This window comes from Hyaena hyaena, unplaced genomic scaffold (assembly GCF_003009895.1).
Source record: "Hyaena hyaena isolate Hyena2069 unplaced genomic scaffold, ASM300989v1 scaffold_218, whole genome shotgun sequence".
Lineage (NCBI taxonomy): Eukaryota > Metazoa > Chordata > Mammalia > Carnivora > Hyaenidae > Hyaena > Hyaena hyaena.
In genome coordinates, this window is record NW_024080851.1 from 607,974 (window position 1) to 635,541 (window position 27,568).

Sequence of the window (27,568 nt, forward strand, 5' to 3'; positions counted from 1 at the left end):
ATGCATTTGGAGATAAATACGTACTGGGAAGTCAGCACCACTATGTGTGCCATAAAGCTATTCGTCACCTCCAAATTCATTCCGAGGATTCTGGTGATAAGAACACTCAACGCAAGATCTACCGTCTTCACAAAGTGTGAAGTGGATGATACAGTGCTGTTAACCGTAAGCCCTATACCGTAGAGCACATCTCGAGGACACACTCAATCTGCAGGACTGAAACTTCATAAAAACCAAGGCAGGAGCTGCTCCTAGAATCGCGTCTCCCGGGGGTGTGCAAGGGGGAGAGAGGCCCCGCCCTCCACTGCCCAGTGGGAAGCCGTGAGCAGCAGAGCAGCAAGCGCAAGAGGGAAGCGGCCACCTCCCCCTGGCACACAGTGGCCGAAAGACGAGCTCTCCTGAGCTGTGCCCACCCACCCCGCTCTGCCCTCTCCTCAGCAGGTGCCCTCACAGGGAAGGGCCCGTACAACGCCACCAAGAGGGAAGCAGCCTGCGTCCCAAGGGAGGCTTGCCTTCACCCCCCGCAGAGCCTGGGGCTTTCAGACAGTGAAAGCAGTTTTGTAAGCTTTTAGAAACCACTCATTTCTTTTGAGTTTGTGACATCACTTCGGGTAATGTGGCCTAATCAGGCCACCCTTAACTTGTGCAGAAACGTGCTCTATTTGTAAGTACTCAGAATACTAGTAAACGCATAGTCAATACTTATTGAATGAATGAATAAAAAGCAAAACAAGAGAAAACAGAGGATCGGCAATGACAGACTATCTAAGCAAATCACCATTTAGCAACATAATTAATATTTAGCCCCGAGGCACTATGAATGGCAGGGACACTACTGCTCGTACACAGAAATGTATACGTGAAGGAATTTTTAAGGGCAAAGACAGAGAGCAAACGATATGGTTACAGAAACTGCAGAGACATGCATAAAATGTGCACCTCTAATTGAGTAAGAATACGAGGTAACAGACATGCAGCCCAATAGACGCTGCACTTTTTCTCAACACAAATGCACAGTGAGGTTGACCATAAGAACTAACTGGATAAACACGGCCTGACTGGATTCTAGCATGTTCCATAGCAGTGAGCTTTTCAAATGCTTGCGGAGGAGACATAAGGCACACAGAGCAGAGACCAGGATGGGGGTGGGCTGACCTGGGGTGGCGTTGGGGGGCTGCCTGGTGTAGGACACGTTGAACGCGGGCTCCTCAATCAGCGGTGGGGGGTACATGCGCCTCCGGATGAAGAAGCCGGCTCCACAGCAGAAGAGCACACCCATCATCAAGAGGAACCTGAGCAAGAGCACAGGGGTGAGGGGGGTCTCAGGGTATGGGGTGAGGAGGGGCTCAGGGCACAGGGGTGAGGGGGGGCTCAGGACACAGGAGAGAGGGGGCTCAGGGCACAGGGGTGAGGCAGGGCTCAGGGCACAGGGTGAGGCGGGGTTCGGGGCACACAGTGGCTGCCCAGGGATGGCCTAGGCTCAAAGGCCCACAGACTCCGAAATCCATGAGCAGCGGCTCCCACGTGCTGGGGTCAGAGGGTGGGGCTCATACCCGGCCCCTCAGGCTGGCCTTCCCCTGACTTTTCCCCCAGGACATTCTTGGGTGGGTGACACCAGGGCGACCGCTGGCCTGCAGACTTTGGGACAGCCCTGAATGCAGCCCTCTCACACTGAGAAACTCTCTAAGTGAGTTTTCTGTCTCAAATAGCTCCACATGCTTAGCTGCCTTCAAAGGGTTGGTGCAGTCTCTTTCTTGTCCTTGGCTCTGACCTCAACTCAATTAATTTTAGTCAAAACAGGACCTTCTCGATCTTGCTTGAACACCATGGCCAATCCAGCTTTTGCCCCGCTGTCCATGTCCCGCATTTTCTGTTCTTCACAGGGAAAGCAACACGGATAAGCACATTTGTCCTTTATAGCCATTCTCTCTCCATTATTACATGAATATTCAGAAAGAAATTTTACATGGTGACCTTCCTAGGGCACACCTTAATTACAGAAAAACTAAAGGAGAAAGTACTCATACCCGATAAGAGAGCCACAGATATAAAATCTCTACGTGCTAAGTATGGCCGACCTCCTATCGTGACCTTCAAGTCTAACAAACAGTAGAGCTGACTGCTTAAGGACAGAACCTTTGTCTAACTCGTCTGAAAATTCTGAGATTCTCACATCACTGGCATTCAATAAATGACTAAAAAATGGATAAATGGCTTCTTCCAGCTCACACTTGCACCCTACCCTTTATTTCTAGAAATGGGGGAAGTCATTCTGAGAAGGGCCAAGTTATCTGTCCTGCACAGACATGGCTGAGAAACTCTTGACTATCTCTGAACTGACAGTATGATGGGACTTGTGGAACCTTCCAGAACCTCACCTAATTTACCCAAACTGCGTGGGCAGCCTACTGCCTTGTGAAGGATGAAGGAGCAGCAGAGCCAGCTGCATCACGGTCAAAGGCATCTGACCACTTACATAAATGAAATGTAAGAAAAAAGTAGGTGATAAAGTCTACCATAAAGAAGACTAATAGGATGTTAAGTGTAAGTCCATCAGTCGGTCAGGAAATGATTCGAGATAGGGCTGAAATTGTGGTTTTGGACCTGTCTTCTAATTCATCATTCATTCAACGATGTTTAAGCGCCTGCTCTGGCCCCAGCACCATGTTGTGCATTATGGAGAGTAAGGTAAAGTCCCTCCCCACCCACTAAACCTGAGTTCTGATAGAGGAGGGACAGCAAACAACAGATTTACAAAATCACTGATTTACAACTCTGGTAAGTGGGAAGAAAGAAAATTGAAGGTGCTGTCGTAAGTGTGTGTGTGTGTGTGTGTGTGTGCGCGCGCGCGCACGCGCACACCTATGTGCATACGTATATAAGAAAACATACATAATGTAAAAGTGACCATTTTCACCATTTTTACGTGTACAACTCAGTGCAACATGAGGTTTTAAACAAGGGTACGTGTTCTAGCGAGGCGATCCAAAAAACTTCCTTCAAAGCAGTATCTGAGCTTAGTTCTGGAAAGGGATGGAAAGAAAGAGGCCAGGAGAAGGGGAGGGAAGGCACGTGCTGGGTGGAAAGAACAGTGCAGGTGCGCCAGCGGGGAGCCGGGTCACAGGAGGCCCCCGGAGGATGGCTGTGGGCCACAGACGGGGGAGAGCCCGAGGACGCTGCTGTCTTGGCAAACTAAAGACTCCAGGCTGTGAGGGGTCTGGCATCTCAGCACTGAGATGCTGGAGCCTCGAGAGAACTGTTCTGGCTCTTAAAGCGAATTTCCCTGGGGTGGACTCAAAGGTAATCTTACATTCAACAGTGGGTCCAACTGTACATATCTGAGCACAGAGAGGCTGACTGTGCGCAAGGGTTTACATACAGGGTTTATAGCACTTTTCAAACAGCGCTACCACTCGCTCCCAGGAGCCCAGGCTCCCTGTTTCTGGAAAAGGCGCAGGACATCTGAGATAGGGATCTCTTCCATGCGGTAGGCTAAGGTATCCGTTCCACTATCGAAAGGATTTTTTCTTCTCCTAGCCTGTGAATGACATTGCACCTGATAGAGACCTAGTAAGTACCAGGCGGGGACAGAACAAGTCACAAGGTAGGAGACTGACTGCCAGCTTAGGTATCAATCCTCATCAGGTTCATTCCTCATGGAAACACTAGTCTGAGAGACCTTCAGGGAGAAACTGACGAGGCAGGAAAATGAGCTTGTAGAACAAGGGAAGAGAGGAAGGGGGAAGGGAGGGGTAGAGTAAGAAAAGCCGTCCTTTGAAGCACTAAAGGTTGATTGTGCTCTAGATGCTGCTCCCTTTAATTGCAGAGCAGGTTTTGGGAGCTTTCCAGTGATTAAGAGAGGAAGTTCGTGCCTTTTCTACGATCCGAAGTAATCTGGTTTCTTCAGTTCAATGTGTGTTGTTTCGATCCCTTCCTGCCCTCCCCCAGTACTGGGTGCAGCAGCTCCCTCCCTGAACACACGTCCTGGGCAGCAGGGGAGCCACGATGCGGACCCAGGTGCACCCAGACCTCCGGGGGAGCCACGATGCGGACCCAGGTGCACCCAGACCTCCGGGGGAGCCACGATGCGGACCCAGGTGCACCCAGACCTCCGGGGGAGCCACGATGCGGACCCAGTGCACCCAGACCTCCGGGGGAGCCACGATGCGGACCCAGTGCACCCAGACCTCCGGGGGAGCCACGATGCGGACCCAGGTGCACCCAGACCTCCGGGGGAGCCACGATGCGGACCCAGGTGCACCCAGACCTCCGGGGGAGGGACCCCGGCAGCGGGGCTCACGCACATGCTAACCCTGCCGGTTTTACCTCCTTCGCGGTGTGCTTTCCAACTCTACACAAGGGTGCTACTGGTCTAGTTTTTCTAACCTGAAGGATTTCATTCAGACTGTGTTGGTTAAAGATCACTCAAGATTTTAGAACTGGGGGGACTTTTGAAAGCATCTCCTCCAAAACCTTTGTTCTTATGGTAAGGAGACAGAGGTTCTTAAAAACGAGCTGGGACCAAGAGAGGGAAGGAGAGCAGCCCTTCCTTGACTCCACGCCCAGCTCCATATCCGCAGTCCCGACGGGCCCCCCAACACTGCCCCCCCCCACATGACTTTCCTGTCCCTTTCTCACCACGCTGGTCCCTCTCACCTCCCTGTCCCATCAACATGCTGGTGCCTTTGAACGGCGCACCCTCTCTGAGACCCAGCCAGAAGCTTCGCTGCTTTTCCCAACTTTTCTGGCATCAGAGGCTCTATCCTGTGTTTCCAGAACACGGGTTTAAAACTCTCCACGCATAATTACTATGCAGGCATCTGTCTCTGTTAGGGGCCTGGTGACCCTAAGAGCCTCTCCATGGGGCCCGGTGTGAGGAGACACTTGATGTTTCCCGAGAGCCGGACCCAAGCATCCTCTGACTTCAGCTGGGGTGCCTTGGACTCACACCTCCAGCTGTCCTCTGGCTATACCCCCACTTTGGAACGTGCTGTCAGAATCTCCCCCTCTCGCATCTGGCACCCGGGCTGACGGCACCCACGCGATGTCTCTGTGCAGGGATCCCGCTAACTCACTGCGTGCTGACTTATCTATGCATCCCAACTCTGACAAGTGGCCCTGGCCGGTCGCTCAAAGGCACCTGGCTGCCGGCTCAGGCGAAATTTCCTGGGAAAGCCAACAGAAGATGCTGTAGCTTCTAGGCCCTCGCGTTTCTCCTACATGCTGAATTGGTTTAAGAATCTCCTAATACCTAAACCTTGACAAGATCTTCCTCATTTTTAGGAACATTTCATTTTTAGGAACGTCTGGTGCTTCAGGCTAACCTGGCATAACTTCCTAACCATGTCAGGACTCCTGCCCCAGCCAGTCCTGTCTCCTTCTCCCACAAGGCCCCATGGAGGAAAGTTCTGAGGGAAAGCATGCATGAAGCTGGGCTCTGAAATACCACCCATCCTGGTCTTCCTGGCCCTGCTTTGGCTGGCCCGCCCCACTTCAAGTGGACCCAGAGATATTTACATTTAGAAAAATCTTGGACTGAAAAAAAAAATTCACCTTCTGTTTTAGGGTTTTAGGCACCAACATGGCGCTTGGCTCAGGAGGGCTCTTCCTAGAAGTGGTGACATCAAGACAGGGGATCCAAGCCAGCCCTAAGAGGGGGCCAGGCCAGGGCCCGATAGGACAGGTGAGTCCCCAGATAGCCAGTGCCCCATCTAGGCGGTGGTGATGGGGGTATGGAGGCAGGCTCTCCTACGAAGACAACGGGACAAGTGGAATCCCACCTATTGGCGCTTCCCCTAATCAAACACTGGGAACAGCTGTCGGAAGGGAAAGACAAAACCCCATAAAAAAGTTTCAAGTGGCTGCTGTAACATGCTTAGTAAAAGTCAGAAAGTCTTCGGAAGTCAGGAACGTCAGAATCTAAAAGTCACAGAGAAGCCTGAGTCTTAACCCTCTGTGGAGTTTGCCTGGATGACCTACCACTGCAGTGGAGCAGACGAGAGGGCGTGTGGGCGCAGGAAGTGCTCTTTTGGTTTTAGGCACATCCTCTCCCACTCACGCCCGCAGTCCCTGAGATTGGAAGCAGCGTCTCTCAACTATAGACTCACACACACTGTCAGACACACCCCTAGCAGTCATCCTCTGAAGAAGGCGATCCACTGGGCCATCCCATTGTTGATGGAAACTGCACCTTTCTCCTTCTAGGATGTTCTGTCAACGCCACTCCCTCATCCCCTCTCAAGGTAGAATTTTACGGCCTTCCCTCAGGAGAGCTGGAAGATGGACAAGGCTGTCTGTCCTGAAAGTGACTATTCAGCGGACAGAACGAATGGAGATGACTTCCAGGCAGCACAGACTTGATCGCAAGATCTGCCAACTCTCTTTCCAAAGATCACCCTCAGCTCCATCTCAGAAAGTGGAGCAGCCGCCGCCGGAGATCAACGGCCTTCCAGCCCACCTTCCCAGGCTCAGCCTGTGGGAACAGGAGCGAGCCTCCCACAAACGCAGTGAGCCAACCCGAACGTACCTGTTTCCTTGACCGAGGCTGTGTCCGAGACCAAGACCTCAGGTGACGGTGACTGACAACACTGAGGGTGGCAGAGCCCTGGCGGGGCGGGGGGGGGGCAAGGAAGGCATTCGAGACCAGGAACAGTTGCGACCTACCAGAAGTACCACAGCCTCTGGATGGAGAGGGCCCGCACGCAGCACCTGGAGCCACAGCAGTCCTCGTAAGGGCGGCATCTGTAGGACAGAAGCGCAGAGGCTGGTCAGTGTCCCGGGTCAGAAGGAAGGCCGGACAGCTCACGAGGTCCAGGCCGATTCTGGTGCTAAGGACAGAAATGCCACCGCTGCATTTCATGAACCAGAGCTGAGCGCTGTCTGGCGGCCCAGACAGACAGGGCCGAGATGGCTCCGGCCGGAGGGCGGTGCAGCTCGGAGTACCGTGTTCCAGACGCTGAATCCCAACGGTCCCCTGCTGGCGGGGCCGGCGAACCCAGGCCAGTGTGAGCTCCGTCAGCACTGCAATGGGCAGGAGGCTCAACAACAGACCCTGGCCCATGCTCCATCCCTGATGAGGGTCCAAAGCTGGGCGCACGGCACTGGCAAGTCCCCTGGGGCTCAGAGCAGAGGTTATGAAGTCAGACACATGAGCTGGTTCTGTTCTGGTCCTGCCGCTTAATGGCTGTGGGACTCAGGCAAGCTCCTCAACCTCTGCGAGCCTCGATTTCCCCATAACTGAGCTTCTGCAGTTCCCCAGTGAAAGGCGCAGAAGGGCAGGACCCTGTAGTGCTGCAACCTACACACCCCGCAGACAGGACTGTCCTTGTCTCATTCCCCCTCCCTCCATGGGGCCTGAGGCTTGGGGCCCTGCGCGGGTGGTTGGGGCTCAGGGGCCATTCCTCCCCTAGGAGAGCTGCCCAGTCAAGGCCCTTCGGACTCAGTGCAGGCTCCAAGGAGTCACCTTAGCTGTCTTTAAGATTCCTGCCCCCCTCCCTTTTTTTGGAAAAGAGAGACTACTATGAACGCTGAAACCCCTTGGCTCTGCACCTTGGTATTACAGACACACTTTCACCGGAGTGACTTGAGTCCACGCGGCGGGCAGTGGGGAAAAGGGAGAAGGCGGACTGTTCCTTAATATTGTTAAATGGTAATATAGCTGTGATCTAGGTCCCTGCCGGCTTTCTTTTTTTAAAAAAGAGCTAAGAGAAATACACACTTTGATCTAGGATCTTAGACACTGAATCTGTAGATAATTCCAGTAAAATTGGCTTGCTTTATGAATAAATGTGTAGAAAATAGCTCCCTGGGAAATATCAGTGAAGATGCATTAAGATGGCCAAGTCGGGAGTTATAGTAAAACTCAGCAGACTCGAGTTCCTCTGCTGTTTCTCCTTGGTTGGCTCCCAGGGCTTGCATATTTTTATTTTATTATTAATATTTTTTAAATGTTTATTTATTTATTTTTGAGAGAGAGACAGACACTGCGAGCAGGGAAGGGGAAGAGAGAGAAGGAGACAGAGAATTCCAAGCAGGCTCCATGCCATCAGCCCAGAGCCCGATGCAGGGCTCAAACTCATGAACCGAGAGACCATGACCTGAGCCCAACCCAAGAGTCGGACACTTACCCGAGTGAGCCCCCCAGGAGCCCCATCGCATCTATCTTTTTAAATACCCAGCACCCAACTGCTGCTAAATCTATCACTTCAAGGACATACTTATCTGAGAGACTCCTGCCCAGTCTCCACCACCACCAAGACCACATACACCATATGATACAGATGTTTCCACATCCAGTCCTCCCACAATCCACAAACACGGACTTCCACATACTAGGTAGAACTTGTTACGATTTCCCTAAGATACTTCCGTCAATCGGTGACATAAGGTGATCTGTTTCACTTGCCTTAATCAATCAACACACAGCAGAAGACTAAAGTGTGTGCCTCAAAATGCCGCTGGTCAAACAAGGGAAGAAAAGAGGCAAACAAAACCAAAGACTCTGAAATACAAACAATAAACTGGTGGTTGCCAGAGGGGAGGTAGATGAGGCAGGGTGAAACAGGCGAAGGAGATTAAGAGTGCATCTACTCTGATGGGCACAGGGTAATGGACAGGATTGCTGAGTCATTCTACTGTACACCTGAAGCTAATGTAACACTGTATATTACACTTAGATTAGAAAATAAATTTAAAAAAATCTGCTGGTTCTTGTAATCTAAGCATCCATTAAAAAGCCACCAAGGTGCTACTAAGGAGCTTGGCTCCTCACTGGACCCTGGGAGGGGTAGGGGGTGGGGCAGCAGAAAGCCAGACAGAAGTCCCTGCCAAGGAGGAGCTTTCTTTCTACAAAAGGGAGGCAAGCAATAAATCTTTTAAAAATGAGCCATGTGATGACAGTAAGTCCCACTATGGTGAAAAATAAAGAGCTGACAGGCCGAGAGCAGGGAGGGGGAATAGATGACACAAGCTTTAACAGGGAATTCAGGGATGACTCACTGAGAAGGTGACATCTGAGCAGAGGCCACGCAGAAATGCAGCCTGACAGTGACTTGGGCCAGCACAAGGGCCTGGGCGGTGGGCGAGCGTGGTTCCAGAGCGGCTGGACCGGCTGCCCCTCTAGTCGCAGCTACACCGCACTGTGGCCGCGTTGTGGAGAAGAGTGGTGAAGCGCAGAGCGTGAGAGGAGATGCAATGCCCGGTCCAGGGGGCTGGGGGGGGAGGGGCGGGCAGGGAATCGGGGCCAGGGCTGTACCCGCAAGGACCAGCACGGCCCAAACAGCACCCTCTGCTAATGTGATGCACTGCAGTGTCCACAGCGATGCCCTGGTACCCTCCTCCCCGAGAATCTCCGTGGTCCTGGGTAACCAGTATGTATGTGCTTGGGGGGGGGTGCAGGGTGCATACATTTGTATGGAGGAAAGGGGGGGTATTCAAGGGAGAAAAAGGAATTCTTGCCTTTAGGGTAGGTGCAGTTCAAACACTTAATTATAAATGAAAAGAGATGAAACTCTTTTCTATCACGAATCTGTAAAGAGAATCCTCAGCAGTTACGTCAGATTCATGATAAATGTGATCACGTGATGGGCAGGTTTCAAAGATGGCCCCAAGATTCCCACCCCTTAGTGTATGTGGTCTGCAAGACCCCCTCCCCTGGAGTGTAGAAGGTCCTAGGAATATGATGAGATGGCCACGCCCATGATTACAGAATATCATATAAGGTCATTTATTATATAAGACTCTCCCGCTAGCTTTAAGTAGCTGCAGTGCTGTCAGAGGGCCACGTGGCTCAGACTGAGGCTGGTCTCCAGCGGCTGACTGCCACCACCAACCAGCTGACGAGGAAACTGGGACCTCAGTCCGACAACCGCAGGGGACTGAACTCTGCCAACAACCTGCATGAACTTGCAGGAGAACCCCAAGCTACAGATGAGGACACAACCCAGCCAACTTCCTGATTTCAGCTTTGTGAGACCCAGAGCAAAGGACTCATCGAGGCTGTGCCCAGACTTGTGATCTCTAAGAATTATGAAATGATAAATATACAGTAAAACCTTGGTTTGTGAACATAATTCATTCCGGAAACATGCCTGTAATCCAAAGCACTTGCATATCAAAGCGAATTTCAAGAACCATGGGCTCAGTTGTGATCATGTGATTTTTGGACTTGGGTACAGCTCGTATTGCAAGACATCACTCCTTATCAAGTTAAAATTTGTTAGGAATGCTTGCTCCTCTTGCAGAACAGCCACAGGATGAGTTACTCACAATCCAGGGTTTTACTGAACATACTTTCAATCTGCTAAGTCTGTAGTAATTTATTATGTAGCAACAGAATACGAAGACAAGTAAGAACAAAGATCACAGGTTATGAAATGTCTTACATTCTAGATGTGAGGTGAGGTGCTTTACCACTGTCATAACACCCAAAGCATCTATATACACGGTTAAGTATTATTAGCCTCATGTCTGAAATAAGTTCAGAAAACAAGGCATTAGGGATATCCTCTTTTAAGTACCAGCACTATTGCTAAAGCCAGGAATGGACTTGGCCGGCATTCCGGGAAAGTGCCTGGCACAGACGCTGCATCTTGGGTCGTACAGAGTCTTCCATTACCGAAGGGTAACTAACTTCTTTGTCCATACTTGGTTTGTCTGTTCTTCCTACGCCCTGCTTTTACAAGCTGCCATTGGGCCGAGCATCCCAGTGATGGTGTGTGGTGAGTCCACAACCATTTAGCTCATGTTAAGGAACCAACTGGAAGGGACAGAGAGAAGCAGGGCAGTGAAGGGATGCCTAAGAAAGCAAAAGAGGTGGAGAAAATGTAGGAGGTGGAGGTGAAGTTTAATGTGGCAGGAGCCATTCCCAAAGGGCAAGTCAAGCTCCAAGGAGTGACAGGGAAGAGAGGGAAATTCAGACCACAGTAACAGGGACAAGCACAGAGTCCCCGGGTAACTGGCAGGAAGTCCCTGGGGCAGCGCCTACAGACACACTTCAGCAACCACTCTTAGTGATGCTTTAACCTGGAACAGCATACTGGCCATTAAGATTCCCCCAAATGCCTACACCACTCCACGTCAATAACTCTCCACAATCAGCAGATGATTTATCATTAAAGATAGAAATAATACCGTAAGATGTGATATTATGTTCATTTGGAAAGAACCCCCAATGCTACCGTAATAAATTATACATCAGAACAGTGTTTTTCAGCTACGGCGACCCACTACTGGATTGTGAAGTCAACTTATTAGGCTGTGATATCCACTTTTTGGAGGCAAAGATCAATTTAAAAAAAATCATAAGACACCACATGTAGGAAGTGTTTTGCGCAACTTCTCTTTTGGCCACGTATACACCCATACAGACGTGTGTGCGGGTAACAAAAGGCCACAACAGAAAGGCTGCTCCTTCAAGGCTTTGTTGTGTAAGCCCCAAAAGTAGACACGGTCAAGTTCTGTTGTGTCTAGATCAGCTTCTTTCACCCTCCTGGTAGGCTCTGGGCAGCTGCAGGTCACTTCCTGCTGGCAATGGTGCCGGGCTGAGCTCTCTTTCAGGTGCCCCATGACTTCTGCCTGGGTGATACTGGTCAAGTGGCTATTGCATTTTTGTTCCTAACTCTACTGAAAGTTTCCCTGCGATGATCAAATTCTGGAAGATGCAACTCTCAGGAAGACCCCCTCAAGGGGGAATGCCCCCCGCTCACCTGCCTGCTTATGAGCACCCCCTGAAGGGAGGAGGTGGCTGAGGAGCGGTGGAGAACAGAGATGGCAGATGTTTCTGGATTGGGAGAAGTGAAACTCTTCTCTTCCCGGCTCAGAACACTTTCTCTCCATTGCTCTACCACCTTTGCCGCCATGATGTTTCCTGTGTATCTCCCCCTCGGTTTTACTCATAACTATAAGCAGAGCTGCCTCAGGTGCAGTCAGAGCTGAAGGCAGAGTCAGGGAGTCCGTTCCATTGCGGTAAACATGGACTTGGTATAAAGCGGGCATAGGGATAAACATGTGGTAAATGGATTATCTTTCAAGAGCTGACTTTGATAAAATGCTTGCCCTTCAGAGCTATGCTTATGAGCAAGCATTTGCTACTTTGAAACCTAAGCTCCTGCAGTGTCCTATTTCCCAGGATAGAGAAAACACATAAGACAACAACCTCTACAAGCCTCTTGTATCAAATTCTACACACACACACACACACACACACACACACACACACACACTCTCCTCAGCCCAAGAATAAAGACAGAAGTATAATGATTTTGAGTTCCCAATTCAAATGACTCTCTGTTAGCAAGATTCAACATCTAAGTGCTCTTACTTTTCAGGATCCAAATTTGGAACACTAGCAGCAAATATGTGCAGTCAACTAATTCTCTGCTTTCTCTGCTCGAAACAGAGTGCCCTTTCTGCTCCCTTGTTCAGCTGAAGACCCATTCACTCCAAGCACACTTCTGCTCCTCTGCAGTCCTGGACTGGCTCCCAGAGTGGATGCTGGTGAGTGCCAACCTCTCGAAGGAGCACGTAATGACCCAGGGGTGACACTCTTACCCTCTTTCTCTCCGCTACTTCTTTTTCAGTGAACCTGCTGGTAAACTGGGGCCCCAAGAACACACCTATTGGCATTCCAGACGGCTGTGATTACAAAATAATGTTACGTGTAACACTCAGCTGAATTAAAAAGTAGGAAACACTAGCAGGCACCCAGCGTACTAAATAAGCCATCGTCTGACACATCAGGTCTGGCGCCTAAGTCTCAAACGGCACCGGTGTTCCAGAAGCCGGCTCAAGACTAACTATGCTCATTACCTTCACTGTGCTGGACACAGAATAAGTCAGGACGGAGACAAGAGAATGGAGTTTTCCTTCTCATTCTACTCTGTGTGTCACTGCTCAGACTTGCAGCAGAAAAGAACAATAGGATGTTTAACTAACTCCACTCCTCAACATACCTAATTTTCAATCTAGGACTCCGAAACACACACAGCTGCTACAGAGGTGTGGAAACCGCATGCACATCAGCTGCAGTGGGTCCCTGGAAGGGATCCCTCTTAGCCAAGTATTCCTCAGCGCATCCCATGATCCAAACATCAATTTCTGATTAGATCAGAGATGAGATGTTAACTTGTAATTAAGTACATTACAGGGATAAAATGAGACTATCTAGCTTCTGTCCTGCAGTGAAGGATCGGTGGTGAAGTCCTGAGGACACATAATGTAAGAGGAAGCATATGTCTGGAAGCGTATCTGCCACAAGCTGGAAATGTGTCAGAGCCGCGATTAAATGCAAATAGAACAAGATGGCTCTTCTGCAAATCTCAGGGGTCCAACAAGTAAGTACATGTCATGCCTGGCACTGCCCAGGAGGGAAGGGGTCTGGCCACTGGACACATTTTTTCTTTGCCGTTGAGTCACGTAAATCCAAAGGGCAGAAAAGGATAACATAGCAGGGCAGGGAATGTTCAACATTAATCAAGTCACAGAATTTTTGTAGTATAGAAAAATGGCCAGATGTTGATATGTTAACTCTTTCATGTGGTGTAAAATGGTAATTTATATTGAAAATGATTCATGGTGGGGCACCTGGGTGGTTCATTCGGTTACATGTCCAACTTCAGCTCAGGTCATGATCTCGAGGTTCATGGGTTCAAACCCCATGTCGGGCTCTGTGCTGATGGCTCAGAGCCTGGAGGCTGCTTCAGATGCTGTGTGTGTCTCTCTCTGCCCCTCCCCTGCTTCCCCCTCTCTGTCTCTCTCTCTCTCAAAACTAAATAAACATTAAAAAATAATTTTAAACTGATTCATGGAAAATCATCTCAGCATCTGGAGGAGCAACAAAAATGAGTTATGCATTCAGAGTGGAGGTCAAGAAATGCAGTTTGTAGGGTTTGCTAATTTTTTTGGTTTTAAATAAAGAATAGGGCATAGCTAACAAGTGAAAACTGTGTGGAGCTTTAGGTGATTTCCTGTCAACACTGTTTCATTTAAATTCCAAGCTATTCCATGACCTGCTGGATTAAGTCTCAGCACACCATTCCCTTCCTTCTAAGATTCTGCCAGTGCAGTGTATTTCTCCTGTCCAATCCGATGTCCTCGTTTGACAGGGGACTGGTCTCCTCAGTCATATGCCATATGTATCCTGATATCTGGACTTCCTCTTGCACTACTTTTGTTATCCTCTGTTTGTTCCCACAGAGCAAAGCACGAGGCAGCTGCGTGAAGGCTCACGGACTTCAAATCAGGAAGGACATTCAGTGTTATTGAAGACTCTCAAGGAACCCGTGAGAAACAGGACTCCTTAGAAAAACTAAAACTAAAAAACTAAAAAAACTAAAACTAAAACAGGACTCCTTAGAAAAACACATGCTCACAAGGTTTGGAGAAAATTCCAAAAGGTAAGTGAAACTCGGGTGGGGACAGAACAGAGGTCAGCTTAGTCCTCAGTCTACTCAGGGCCCTTATGAAGTCTCCTTGACACATGTCCTTGCAAGAGCTTGAGCACTCTGGGCCTTCCTTGTATGGAGGACTTCCCCCTGTGACCCCAGCCAGCATGGGACGGACTTTCCCTTTCCACCCCCTCCCACAGGGGCTGTCCCTCACCACCCCAGGACCTCCTGAGGGGCCACCCCTCTCACAGAGGCTGCCCCCTCACCACCCCAGGACCTCCTGAGGGGCCACCCCTCCCACAGAAGCTGTCCCCTCACCACTGCAGGACCTCCTGAGGGGCCGCCCCTCCTGTACAGGAGGGGCCACAGGACCTAAATATAGGATCTAATAGTTAACTATAATTAAATTTTATGTTTGAAATCTGGTCTATTATTCACTCGGTCAGGAGCTTCTGGAATCTCATTCTGTCACTCTAAGCATTCACTGTTCCTTTGAGTCTTCTGTCATTTAAACGAAGAATGAGAGTCAGGTTTTCTTGGGACCCAGGAATGTGCCACCCGGCCACCCCATTCTGCTCCTCCTGTCTGCAATGATCGCACAGCACATGGGCACAGCAGTGTCCAACAGCGCCCCAGTAAGGTCAGGTGGAGAGTGAGGGAGGCCTGGGCCTGAACATCAGGTGGACCTGTCGTCACACCGTAACGCTGAAATCTAGAACCAGAGATCTTCCCACAGGCTGCCTGGAATAAGAAAATCAAAGAAAGATAAAGAAAGAAAGAAACCCACTCCGCTAAGTGAGTCCTGGCCTCGCTGTGTGGGGGCAAGAGTGTGGACTGAAATTGTGCACCTTGCGGGAGGAGTGGCTGCATGAGCACCCAGACCCACCACTAAGTGGGTTCTAGGACACTAAATGGCTGTCCTAAATGCTGACCAATCACAGCTGTTCACTGCCTGGATGAAAAGAAAGCGGTATTTGAATTAGATATTCACATATAAGGAGAGAGGGAGGGAAGGAAGAAGGAAGGAAGGAAGGAAGGAAGGAAGGAAGGAAGGAAGGAAGGAAGGAAGGAAGGAAGGAAGGATCCATGACCTCCTCTCCCTACAGCTTGTGAGTGTGACTGCTACAGCATGCCTTCCACAATGTCACTCAAATTGCAACAAAGTATGGAGGATGGTGCCAATGGGGAGCTCCATTAGAGAACTTCCTTCCATGCTGGGATTTAATCCTGATATATAGGGACAGCTCTTATACCAGTTACAAATCCACCCAACTGGCCTATTTATTTAGACCAGAACGCCCTGTCTCACCGCTGAGCTATTGTGTGAGAGGCTATTAACTGTCCCCATGAAACTCAGGCACCCCGTCAAGTCACAGATCTCCCAGTCTTATGGTCCCTTTGAAAAACCTGAGCCCAGCCTCACAGGACATTAGAGGGACAAACCCAAATTAGTTCCAGATGATCACAAAGTATCCAGTTAATACTCTCCTCTAGATCATTCTCCTGAAGCCCCCACCTAGGAGCCCACTGCTCTAGCAAGTGCCCTGGTTGGTGAACCCACTTTTTGTCTTTTCCTTACGCCTTTTAAACTCTCAGCCTGGTGGGCTGGTTGCTTCCAAAGCATAGCGACATCCTGAGTATTCTCGCCTCTTCCCTCCTCAACAAGGTCATATGTGATCTTCCTGACGTTTCAGGTTTCCCACCAACTCCCTGAAGCATCACTTCCAGATGTGTATCAATGAGTCACAGCCATCTCTTGCCAAAATTGAGTCTGCCCTCCTAAAGTCTATTACTCGCCACCAATTCTACCTTCCTATAACAAGCTTTTTTATTATACTATATTATTGAATATCATTTTTCATTTCAGCCTTATGATGGCACAACATGGCAGATCATAGCTCAGGCTGGCCTTTCAGACCCCAACCTACTAGGGGAGAGTTCCCCACTTGAATGAAACAATAAGAAGTCTCCCCTGAACATAGGGAAGGACGAGGTCGAGGAGGAGCCCCTCACGCTCCACATGCTCACACTGGGTGTTGAGCACTCAGGAAAATGCTTCTCCAGTTTGGCTCACGTTAGAGTTATCAGGCAGCTTTAAGAAATACCCATGCCTTTTGGTCAGGAATCATTCCTCAAGTGAGTCTGGTCCACAGCCAGGACTGAGAACCAAATGACCTAAATTTGGAGCTCTCATACCTCTTATTCCTTTCTTGGCACCCAGCCAAGAGAGGAGGGGTAAGGTGCGAGCTTGTGTTTGTGCATGTGGTGGGATTTATTGATTTTTCCAATCAAGGAAAAAAGCAGTTTTACTGAGGTACAACTGTTATATAAAAGACTTCACATATTTAATACATGCAGTTTGATATTTGCACATATGCAGACACCTGTGACAGGATCATCACAATCAAGGTAATAGTCATATTCTGATCAGTTTCAATAGTGAAAACTGAAAGAAATACTTTTTTTTTTTTTTAAGAAATTTCATCTCTCTAATCACAGGTTTTAAGCCTTTCATCTGTCTGGCTGTCAAGACAAAAACTTCACAGACTTGAGGATGGACTGATGGCTCATTCTTTCTGTCAGCATCAGCTAACTATTGATATGTCAGCATCTTTTCCTTCCTGGTGTGACCTGGTGTCCCTGACAGGCAGGGCTGTGCCTATCTGTTGAGACAAGGTCCTACTTCGATGATCTTTTAACTCCAATCTGGTTGTCATAACACATGGCAAAGTCAACCATCTCTGGGCTCTGAAGAGGGGGCCACAGTGGCTCTGATGAAACCCAGCTTTGAGGGTGGGAAAGACAGCTGCCCCGTGAGTTGTTTTCTCCAGAGGCACATCTTTTACTAGAAAACATCTCAAATAAACCAGAACTGGTTGTACTTAGGTTGGCATATGGGAATTACCTAGGGAAGTTTTACTTTTGTCATGAAAGAAAACACTTTAAGTGCTTATGATAAGTCCTCAAAGTAACAGACCAAATGGGTTACAAAGGGCTCATTCCCTTGGCATTTAGCCTTGAATCGCTGCTGCCTGAGAGCAGCTGCACTTGTCGCTGAGGTGAGGAGATGAGGTAAAATGGACCAGGAGGCTTTAAACCACCACTGACTTTTGCTAACTTCCAAGTTCAGAGACTCTAACCTTGTGTTTCTGGGAGAGGTTTCTCCTCTTTTCTCCTTTCAGAGAGAAAGGATATGGTCACTTAAAATCAGTTCCATTCAACACAATCCTGAAAAACAAAGAACCTAGCCCTCTAGCTCTGGGTAAACCCTCAGATTGAAAAACTAAATTCTGGCCAGAAGAGTGAGTCAATATGGAAAATGAAAAACAGAAACGAAGCCCTAGGATCTTACAGCATATAAATCGGTTAATAAATGTCATGTTCTCTAAACAGAACTAGCATGACAAATACAAATGGAGCGATCCAGATTTGCCATTACAACCCTTAAAGCAGACAGACTCGAGTGCCCATGTGCTCAAAAATCATAAAAAGTAGAGTCAGGCTGACACCTGGCTTGCTTTCTCAGCTTTCCTTTTACTTGGGTGGTGAACTACTATTTACATGCTCAGAACTCTTGAATCTACAGTCTATCCCTGGACTCCCTCCTGAGCTGCAAAAACAAAGCCCCCACTGTGCATGCTTCTGGGAAGTCCTGAAAGAACTTCAAGCTCTTCATGCACATAGCTGACATCCTCCACTCCCTCTTCTGCGAAATCCCTCCCTAAACCTGTCCTTTTCATGATCTCTCTCACTGTCTGCCCAACTGGAAACCTCCAAGTAACTGACTCCCTTTATTCCTATACTGATTCTTCTGTGAAATACTATTTAAGCCCACCGCTGTGTTCTTTAGCTCTGTCTCCACTGAGTCAGGCCTTCCATAATCCGCCCTAACTACAGCAATGACCTCCTCACTCCAGTCTCTACCTCGCAGCCATGCACTGCCCTGACAGCTTCTTGAAAGACCAAGCTGACGCACTGTGCGGAAGGAAGTCTCTCAACGAGCCTCACGCTCCTTTTTCCACCTCATCGCCTGCCACCTGCCAGGCACCCTGAACTCTGGCCTTGTGGCCAAACAGACGATGCATCTTCATACTTCCATGCCTTACATTTCACTAAAGCCTCTGAAACTGCCGCTCACCCTTCAAAGGTCAGCTTTGTGAAGTCTTCCCTACCACCACCCCTTATCTCCCCCATACACCATGATCCTCCCTTTGCTAGATCTCCATTTATACAGTTCTCATCAGGTACTATATTATTGCTCATTGTTAACAGCATCTGTCCTCCACACTGGACCCCGAGCTTAAGAGCAGTTCAATCTCATTCCCTAGGTCCTGCCCAGGTGCCTAACACAGCTCCTGGCACATCTTAAGTGCCTGGCCTTAAGCAGAAGTGACAATGCCCTAGAAAGGAGACTCCCTGAGATGAAATTAACACATCAACTAACATGAGCTCAGAGTACAAAGGGTACTTTGATTACAGTATTACACCCAGTGCTGGTGAGGATGGTTGGAAACAGGCGCTGTCATACGCTCTTGGCTGATTGTATCAGGACAGCTTTGGGGAGGCTAGTCTGGCAGTATTTACTAAAATGTAACGTAAGCATAACCTTTGCTAACATAATTACATTTCTGTAAAATTATCCCATGACAAAAACAAGTTCTAGCATGTACAGATATAGTATGTACAAAGATGTTTATTAAGTAGTGGGGCATACTGAAATCCTTTCTCCAAACTCCTGGGACCAGATACGTGGAGAACTCAGACCCCTTTGGACTCATGGATGATAAGACTGCATAATACTACTGAGCAGAATCTGCACTGAAATATACAAAACATCTGTTAAGATAAGCAAAGAAGAGGCTATCAACTGAGGTGGCATTAGAGCCTATTTCAGCAAACCAAAACCTAGGCTAGAGTCAATTCCTGTAAATGCCTCAAGGTTAAGAACCACTCACAAACAGACAGCTAGGGTTTCCCAAATAATGCAACCATTTAAATGACAGCCCATTAAATAATTGCCTTGCTTTTCTTCCTTATAAAATCCTTGCCCCAAGCTCCTGTTGTAGAGTGCTCCTAATGATTTCCATTATGGGATTGCCCAAGTGAATTGATGTTTACTCAATAAACTCTAAAAAGAATTCTAGTATGCCTCAGTTTATCTTTTAACACATCATACTAGGTGGAATTTTAAAAAGAATAACCCTGTCTGTTCAAATCCATTTCTCCTACCAAATGAATTACTTAAAAATTTGTTTACATGGAACATTCTCTAGGATACCTCACATGTTAGGCAACAAAACAAATCTCCATAAATTGAAGAATACTCAAATCATATAGTGTATTTCCTCTGACAACAATGATAAGAATTAGAAATCCATTATTAAAAAAGTAATGGAAAAAACACAAACATGTGGAGAATAAACAACATGCTATTAAACAACCAACGGGTCACTGAGGAAATAAAAAAGGAAATGAAAAATACATGGAAACAGATAAAAATGAAAACACAATGATCCAAAATGTTTGAGATGTGGTGAAAGCCTTTCTAAGAGAGAAATTTACAGGGATACAGGACTCCCCTTAAGAAACAAGGAAAATCTCAAATAAATAATTCTCAAATAATCTAACCTTACATCCAAAAATGCTAGAAAAAGAAGAACAAAACCCAAAGTCAGTAGTTGGAAAGAAATAATAAAGAGCAGAGCAAATAAAAGAAGTAGGAGAACAGAAAAGATCAACGAAACCAAAAACTGGTTCTTTGAAAACATAAACAAAACTGATAAAGCCTTAGCAAGATTCATCAAGAAAAACAAAAGAAAAGAGGACCCAAATAAATAAAATCAGAAATGAAGAGAAGTAACAACTGACACCACAGAAATGCACCGGTTATGCCATGCCAACATACTGAACAACCTAGCAGAAATAGATAAATTCCTAGAAACATACAATCTTCCAAAACCAAAATCACTAAGAAACAGAAACTCTGAATAGACCAATACTGGGAATGAAATTGAGTCGGTAATAAAAAAAAAAACTCCCAAAAAACAAAAGTCCAGGGCCAGATAGATTCACAGGTAAATTTTATGAAACATTTAAAGGAAAGTTAATAATTTTTCTCATCAAGCCGAGGAAGGAAAGCTTCCAAATATATTCTATGAGACCAACATTATCCTGACACCAAAACGAGACAAGGGCACTACAAAATAAGAAAACTATAGGCCAATATTCCTAATGAACATAGATGTAAAAATTTTCAACAAAACAGGAGCAAACCACACTCAATAATACATTAAAAGGATTATTCACCACGATCAAGTGGGATTTATTCCAGGGATGCAAGGATGACTCAACATTCACAAGTGAATCTATGTGATCTGCCGCATTAACAAAATGAAGGATAAAAATCATACGATCATCTCAATACATGTAGAAAAAGCATTTGACAAAATTCAAAATCTGTGAAGGATTAAAAGCTCTCAAAGAAGCATATATAATCTCAACATAATAAAGGCCATATATGAAAAACTCACTGCTAACCTCATACTCCATAGTGAAAAACTAAGCTTTTCCTTGAAGATAAGGAAGAAAACAAAGATGTCCACTCCCACCACTTTTATTCACCACAGTACTAAAGGTCCTAGCCACAGCAATCAGATAGGAAAAAGAAATAAAAGGCATCCAAATTGGTAAGGAAGAAGTAAAACTCACTATTCAGCAAACGGCGATAGTTATATGTACATATATAGAAAACTCTAATGAGTCCACCAAAAAAAAAAAAAACCTATTAGAATAAATAAATTCAGTAAGGTTGAAAGATACAAAATTAATACACAGATATGTTGTATTTCTCTATGTTAATAATGAAGTAGCAGAAAGAGAAATTAAGAAAAATATTCCATTTACAACTGTGCCAAAAAGAATAAAATATCTAGGAATAAACTTAATCAAGAAAAAGTGAAAGATCTATGCTCTGAAAACTATAAAGCACTGATGAAAGAAATTAAGGATGACACAAAAGAATGGAAAGACAGAATATTCATGGATTGGAAGAATAGTGTTAAAATGTCCATACTACACAAAGCAATCTATATATCCAACACAACTCCTACCAAAATACCAATATTTTTCTTATAGAACTCGAATAAATAATCTTAAAATTTGTATGGAACTACAAAAGACACAATACGACTCAAAAACAGTCAGAAGAGGAGCACGTGGGTGGTTCAGTCAGTTAAGTGTCTGACAATGACTCAGGTCATGATCTCACAGTTCATGAGTTCAAGCCCCGCATGGGGTTCTGTGCTCCCAGGTTCAGAGCTGGGAGCCTGCTTCAGATTCTGTGTCTCCCTCCCTCTTTGCCCCACCCCCGCCCATGCTCTATCTCTCTCTGTCTCTCAAAAATGAATAGGCATTACAAAAACTTTTTTTCTTAAAAAGCCAGAATAATCTTAAGGGGGGAAAAAGCTGGGATATCACAATCCCAGAATTCCAGGTACACTACAAACCTTTAATAATCAAAATAATACAGCACTGGCACAAAAATAGATACAGAGATCAATGGAACAGAAAATTAGAATGCAGAAATAAAATCATGCTTACATGGTCAATTAATCTGCAAGCAGGGAGGCAAGAATATTCACGGGGAAACGACAGTGTCTTCAACTAATGGTGCTGGAAAATTGGACAGCTACATTGCAAAATAATGAAACTGCAACATTTTCTTACACCATACGGATAAATAAACTCGAAATGAATTAAAGATCTAAATGTGAGATCTGAAACCATAAAACTCCTATAAGAAAAAAGGGCAGTAATGTCTTTGATGCTGGTCTTAGCAGCATTTTTCCAGGTAGGTCTTTCCCGTCAAGGGAAAGACAAGCAAAAGTAAACTATTGAGGGGTGCCTGGGGCACTCAGTCATTTGAATGTCCAACTCTTGATTTCAGCTCAGGTCATGACCACAGGGTCATGGGATATATATGATCACAGGGTCGTTTGTATATATACAAAATATATAAAGAACTTAGACAACATACAAAAACCAAATAAGCCAACTATAAAATGGGCAGAGGAAATGAACAGACATTTTTCCACAGAAGACTTACAAATGGCCAGCAGACACATAAAAAGATGCTCAACATCACTCATCATCCGGGAAATACAAATCAAAACCACAATGAGGTATCACCTGACACAACTGGTGCAGAGCCCAAGAGGGCTCAAACTCCTGAACTAGGAGATCATGACCTGAGCCAAAATCAAGAGCTGGAAGCTTCATGACTGAGCCACCCAGGTTCCCCTATATGATGGAATATTACTGAGACGTAAGAATAAAGGATGAGATCTTGCTGACAATTTGGAAGGACCTAGAGGATATTATGCCAAGTGAAATAAGTCAGAGGAAGACAAATGCCATGTGATTTCACTCATAGGTAGAATCTAAAAAACAAAACAAATAAATAAACAAAAAACCAAACAGCTGAATCAGACTCATAAAGCCAGAGAACAAACTGATGGTTGCCAGAGGGAAGAGGGATATGGGATGGGAGAAATGGGTGAAGGGGAGTAGGAGATACAGGATTCCAGTTATACAATGAATACGTCACAGAGATGAGAGGCACAGTCCAGGGACTCTAGTCAATGGTACTATAATAGTATTATATGATGACAGATAGTAGCTACACTTGGGGTGAGCACAGCATAATATCTAGAGTCGTCACATCACTATTTTGTATACCTACAACTAATGTAACATTGCATGTCAAGTATACCTCAATAAAAAATTTATTTATGAGGGGCTCCTCAGTGGCTCAGGTGGTTGAGTGAATACTGTGTTATATTTCAGAAAATTAGAGATGGATTTTGGACCTTGAGTAGTAAAAACAAAACAGAATGGATGCTATCTGAATGTACAATGGTTAAAGGGAAATGTGTGGGTTATGGTACCTCCCCAAGGAATACTTTTACTTATAAAAAAAATAATGAGGTTGTTTTGTACACTGACTGAGAGGACTGTATACAATATGTAAACTCAAGAATCAAGTTACCCAATACATACAGACACATGACATTTTAGGGTTGTCTTAGTTCATTGGGCTGCTATAACAACGTACCACTAATTAGGAGGCTAATAAACAACATAAATTTAATTCTCACAGTTCTGGAGACTGGGAAGTCCAAGATCAATGATCACGATCATGTTCTCGTGAGGGCCCTCGTTCTGGTTCATAGCTGATGCCTCCTTGCTGTGTCTTCCCTCACATGGTGGAAGGAACAAGGGATCTCTTCAGAGCCTCTTTCCTAAAACCATTCATGAGGGCTCCACCTCCCAAAAGCCTTACTTCCTAATACCATCACCTTGGGGGGTTAGAATTCAACATATGCATTTGGGGGGACACAAACAGTTAGACCACAGCAAGTCTAGAGATCGGAAGGGTGGATAATCAGGGAAATCTTTCTCCCTGTTCTGAGGACAAGAAAATGCCAACTTCCACCAAGAATCTTCCTTGCGGAGCCCAAAAATAAGAACTGAGGATGAAGGAAAACTCTTCTCTAGAGTATCTGTCCCCAGGCTAGACCGGACACCTCCGCCTCCCACGGCTGCTCAGCAGAGGCTGTGCGCAGCTGCCTCGCCGTGGCAGAACAGCAAGGGGCAGGGAGAGGGCTGCACGGGGCGCCCTGCCCCTCCCCCCACACTTCTTTCCACTCTGCACACCCCTCACGTTCCCGGCGCTGCGGGGAGGCAAGCGGGGCACAGGGAGTCCAGCCGACCTCACAGACAGGAAAGTCTCCCTCAGGCTCAGGGTGTGACAACGTGATCAGGCGGGTGGTGCACACTCGCCTGGTAGTGATCTGATAGTGATCGCAGGTGGCCTTGTGTCTCAGTGCCCCTGGGACTGATCTTGGCACCGCCATGTCCAGCAGGCAGGTAAGGTGGCCCTGCCTGGTCTGGTTCTGGCCCCTCCACATCATGTTTCTAGGATACTGACCTGACATCTGCACCTAACATTTCATCCACTCACACCGTCAATTACTGACAGCAGAGCAGTGAACCTAGAGACACAATAAATCAGGGTAATGTGAGAACTTTAAAAGAAGTTTCAACACTCCAGTGGGACACTTGGGAACAGGGCCTGAAAATGGCCTGGGCACAAGGGAAGAGCAGTACTGGAAGGCATGGCCTCTACCCAGTGCTGCCCAGGGCTGGGCACATGCTGAGCTGGACAAGCCATGGGCCGTGAATTCCGGGACAGCAGGTCCTGGCCCCCTCCTCTTTACGTCCCGTGCCCCTCCCACTGGCCCCCCAACCCCTCGGTCATGGTCTGGAAATAGTAGGTACTCAATACATGTTAGAGGAACTCATGCACGACCCTGATGATGTACTCATTAATTCTTTCATGTGTCCTGTTTTTTGTATTTGACCAAAACACTTAACATCCCTTTCATTCTCTCCTGAGTCAGGGGTGGTGTGGACTGCCTTGAGTGCCAGTGGAGCTGACTTCCGAGAAATTTCCCCACATTCTCTCCTTCAGTGGTACTTGGATCTGAACCCAAAACTGAAATAAGTGAGTAAGGGGCACCTGGATGGCTCAGCCAGTTAAGCATCTGGCTCTTGGTTTCGGCTCAGGCCATCATCTTGAGGCTCCTGAGCCCAACTGGTGTGGAGCCTGCTTAGGATTCTCTCTCCCTCTGTCTCTCTGCCCCTCCCCCACTCACTCTCAGAATAAATAAATAAATTTAATTAAAAAAGAATAAGTGAGTAAAAGGAATGTGGAGGCCACAGATGTGACCAGAATGCAAACACCCCCTGAAGGAGCTACAAGCCCAGGTGAATGGCTTAACCTCTCCTGTTGCTAGTTATTTCGTTTGTAAAACTGGGGGGGTGTGGTCTTAAGGTTTTCTCAGTATTCTAAGAAAATACATATGAATCAAGGACCATCTTTGGGTCAAACCCTTCCCACCTGCCAGCTCTCCAGGACGTCCGTAGGTGATCTTGCCTCAAAATCATTGTTGTCTAGTAAGAAGACCCAACTCACTTCCAACCTACTACCCTCAGTGTTCTGGAAGGAATTACTAGATTCATTTCCATTCACAAAGAACAGGAAATATGCACCAGCTTCCTCTGGCCTGTTTAAAATCACATGAAAACATTCTCGCACATCACTGTCGCAAAGCTCCAGCTCAGCACCTCCTAGGAAGAGGTCTTAGGAACCTCAGAATCTCAAGCAGTGAGTGGTCACAGATGCCTAGATCCAGCCCACAGGCTGGCTGCGTGATTCACCTCCTTTTCCTACTGTTGTGTCAACACTAAGATCTGCAGAAGAAAGATGGCTCATTGCTTTGAAAAAAAATATTAGGTGATTGTTTCGTATTTGGCAGGAAGGGTGGACCCTTACTGAGCTGACATCCATCCCACATTGGTACGCTGTTTCTGCTACAGTACATAAGCCTGCTCGGTCATTCACCTTTTATTCTCTGTGCTGTCAACTGTTTTGCACAGACAGCCACAGGGGGTCACAGAATAAGCAGGATGAGACCTTGGAGATTACCGAGCATAGGAAACTGGGGCCCAGAAAGGTCAGATTTGCCCACGATCACACTGCAACCTAACGGGCAGAGTAGGACTACAGAAGGTTCTGACTTCCAGTCCCTAAAGCATTTTCCATCACCCAAGATTGACAGTGACTCCCCCTTGCTTTCTCCGACCCCCTGCAGGCCACCATTTGTTTCAGTTACTAAAGGTGTCCCGAACACCTTCTGTGCCAGCCCTGCGTTAGCACAGAGATATGCAAATCAGCAAGACTCCCAGTCTAGGGAGGAAGGAGACAATGAATGTTTGACTTTGGCAACAGTTAAGTCTGATGATGGAACATGGTACCAGAGGACCAGTCCTCAGCTGAAACAGAGAGTAAAGGAAGAGAGGCCACTACCGAAAGCTGTCTGGAGGCGAGCACACATATAACAGGCTCCGAAAGGGCACTGCACGTAGGAAGTACTCAGTACATGTCAGTATTGTTTTTAGTGTTTGTATTGTAATCTGACATTGTGGAGGACCCTGTGTCAGCTGCACATACTCTCCTCTGTCCTGGTCTGAAGGAGACATGGAAACCTGGGTGGATCATGGTGACCACAGTACAGTGACTGTACCATGGGGCTGTGAGGTCCTGCCGGCCTTCCAGGCGAGCCTCATGCACCACCGTCAACTCTGGAGAAGGCCCGGATGTCCCCGGCCCCACCCTTGGAAACCTGCCCATCTACGTGCCCACAGAACATGTTGCACTTATTTCCGCCTTCCAAGCCATCTCCCACCTCTGCTCTTGAAGATGCACGTCCGTCCATGGGTGGCAGCTGTGGACGAGTAAGCCTCGGGGACAAGCCTCAGGCTGCAGATCTCAGCAGAAAGAGCTCGTACACATGAGAGACACTGCTCCTGATCTGTGAGCTCCTCCCCTCCCCTACTGTCCAGGAAGGGGTTGGTTATGGCCATGGTGCTACCCAGTCCAGCACCAAGGGCATGCTGTGCCAGCCTCTGGATATGGGAGCCAGGCTGGGAAGGGCCCTTCCAAGAGTCACCAAGAGCATGCCCCACAGTGGGACTGGCTCATCCGGTCCTCCTGTCTCTCAGGGCAGCAGTCCTTGCATATGAAGTCAGGGGTCCCATCTGGTCATCTATGGACACAGACCCCTGACGCTCCCTAAGCCATAATGCAACTGGACGTATCAGTGATGACACACACATCGTGAACATGCACAGCAGTATCAAGCCTCGCTGCAACCAAATGTGGTAGTCACCATTACTACATCTACGTTCTAATGGGAGAAAGGCAGCCCAGGGCCAAGTGATCGGCCGGGTTGCTCAGCCGGAGAGAACAGGAAGGCGCAGAACTAGCCCTCGTGGGTTGCATCCCTGTCCTTCCGCACACTCAGGGGTACGGGGTGCACTACCCGAGACAGGACAGCGGCTCCCAGGCACCTGACAAGGAACTCAGCGCTTCCTGCCGCTCCCTGGGCATCAAAGTGAGCCAGGATGTGACACTGCATTTATACCCCTCAGGGACAAATGCCACCTCTGACTGCAGTACTTTCTGGAGTCTAAACAAACAGGGGAGAAGGGAGTGCTCCTTTGGATGTGTGCGCCCCACACGTGCCTCTGCCCCAGGACGTGCTCCATCGCAAGGTCCTTCC

At 47.4% G+C, this 27,568-nt stretch overlaps 1 protein-coding gene across 1 annotated transcript in view; it reads right to left on the bottom strand.

Moving 5' to 3' along the window:
* The window catches only part of VOPP1 (VOPP1 WW domain binding protein), an 89,581-nt gene that overhangs the window by 26,193 nt on the left and 35,820 nt on the right, over positions 1 to 27,568 (bottom strand). Inside the window, exons 3-4 of the mRNA XM_039243014.1 lie at positions 6,664 to 6,741; positions 1,156 to 1,292 (exon numbers count right to left, since the gene is read on the bottom strand). Of these exons, the coding sequence (XP_039098945.1) occupies positions 1,156 to 1,292; positions 6,664 to 6,741 (215 nt within the window). The remainder of the gene's footprint in view (positions 1 to 1,155; positions 1,293 to 6,663; positions 6,742 to 27,568) is intronic.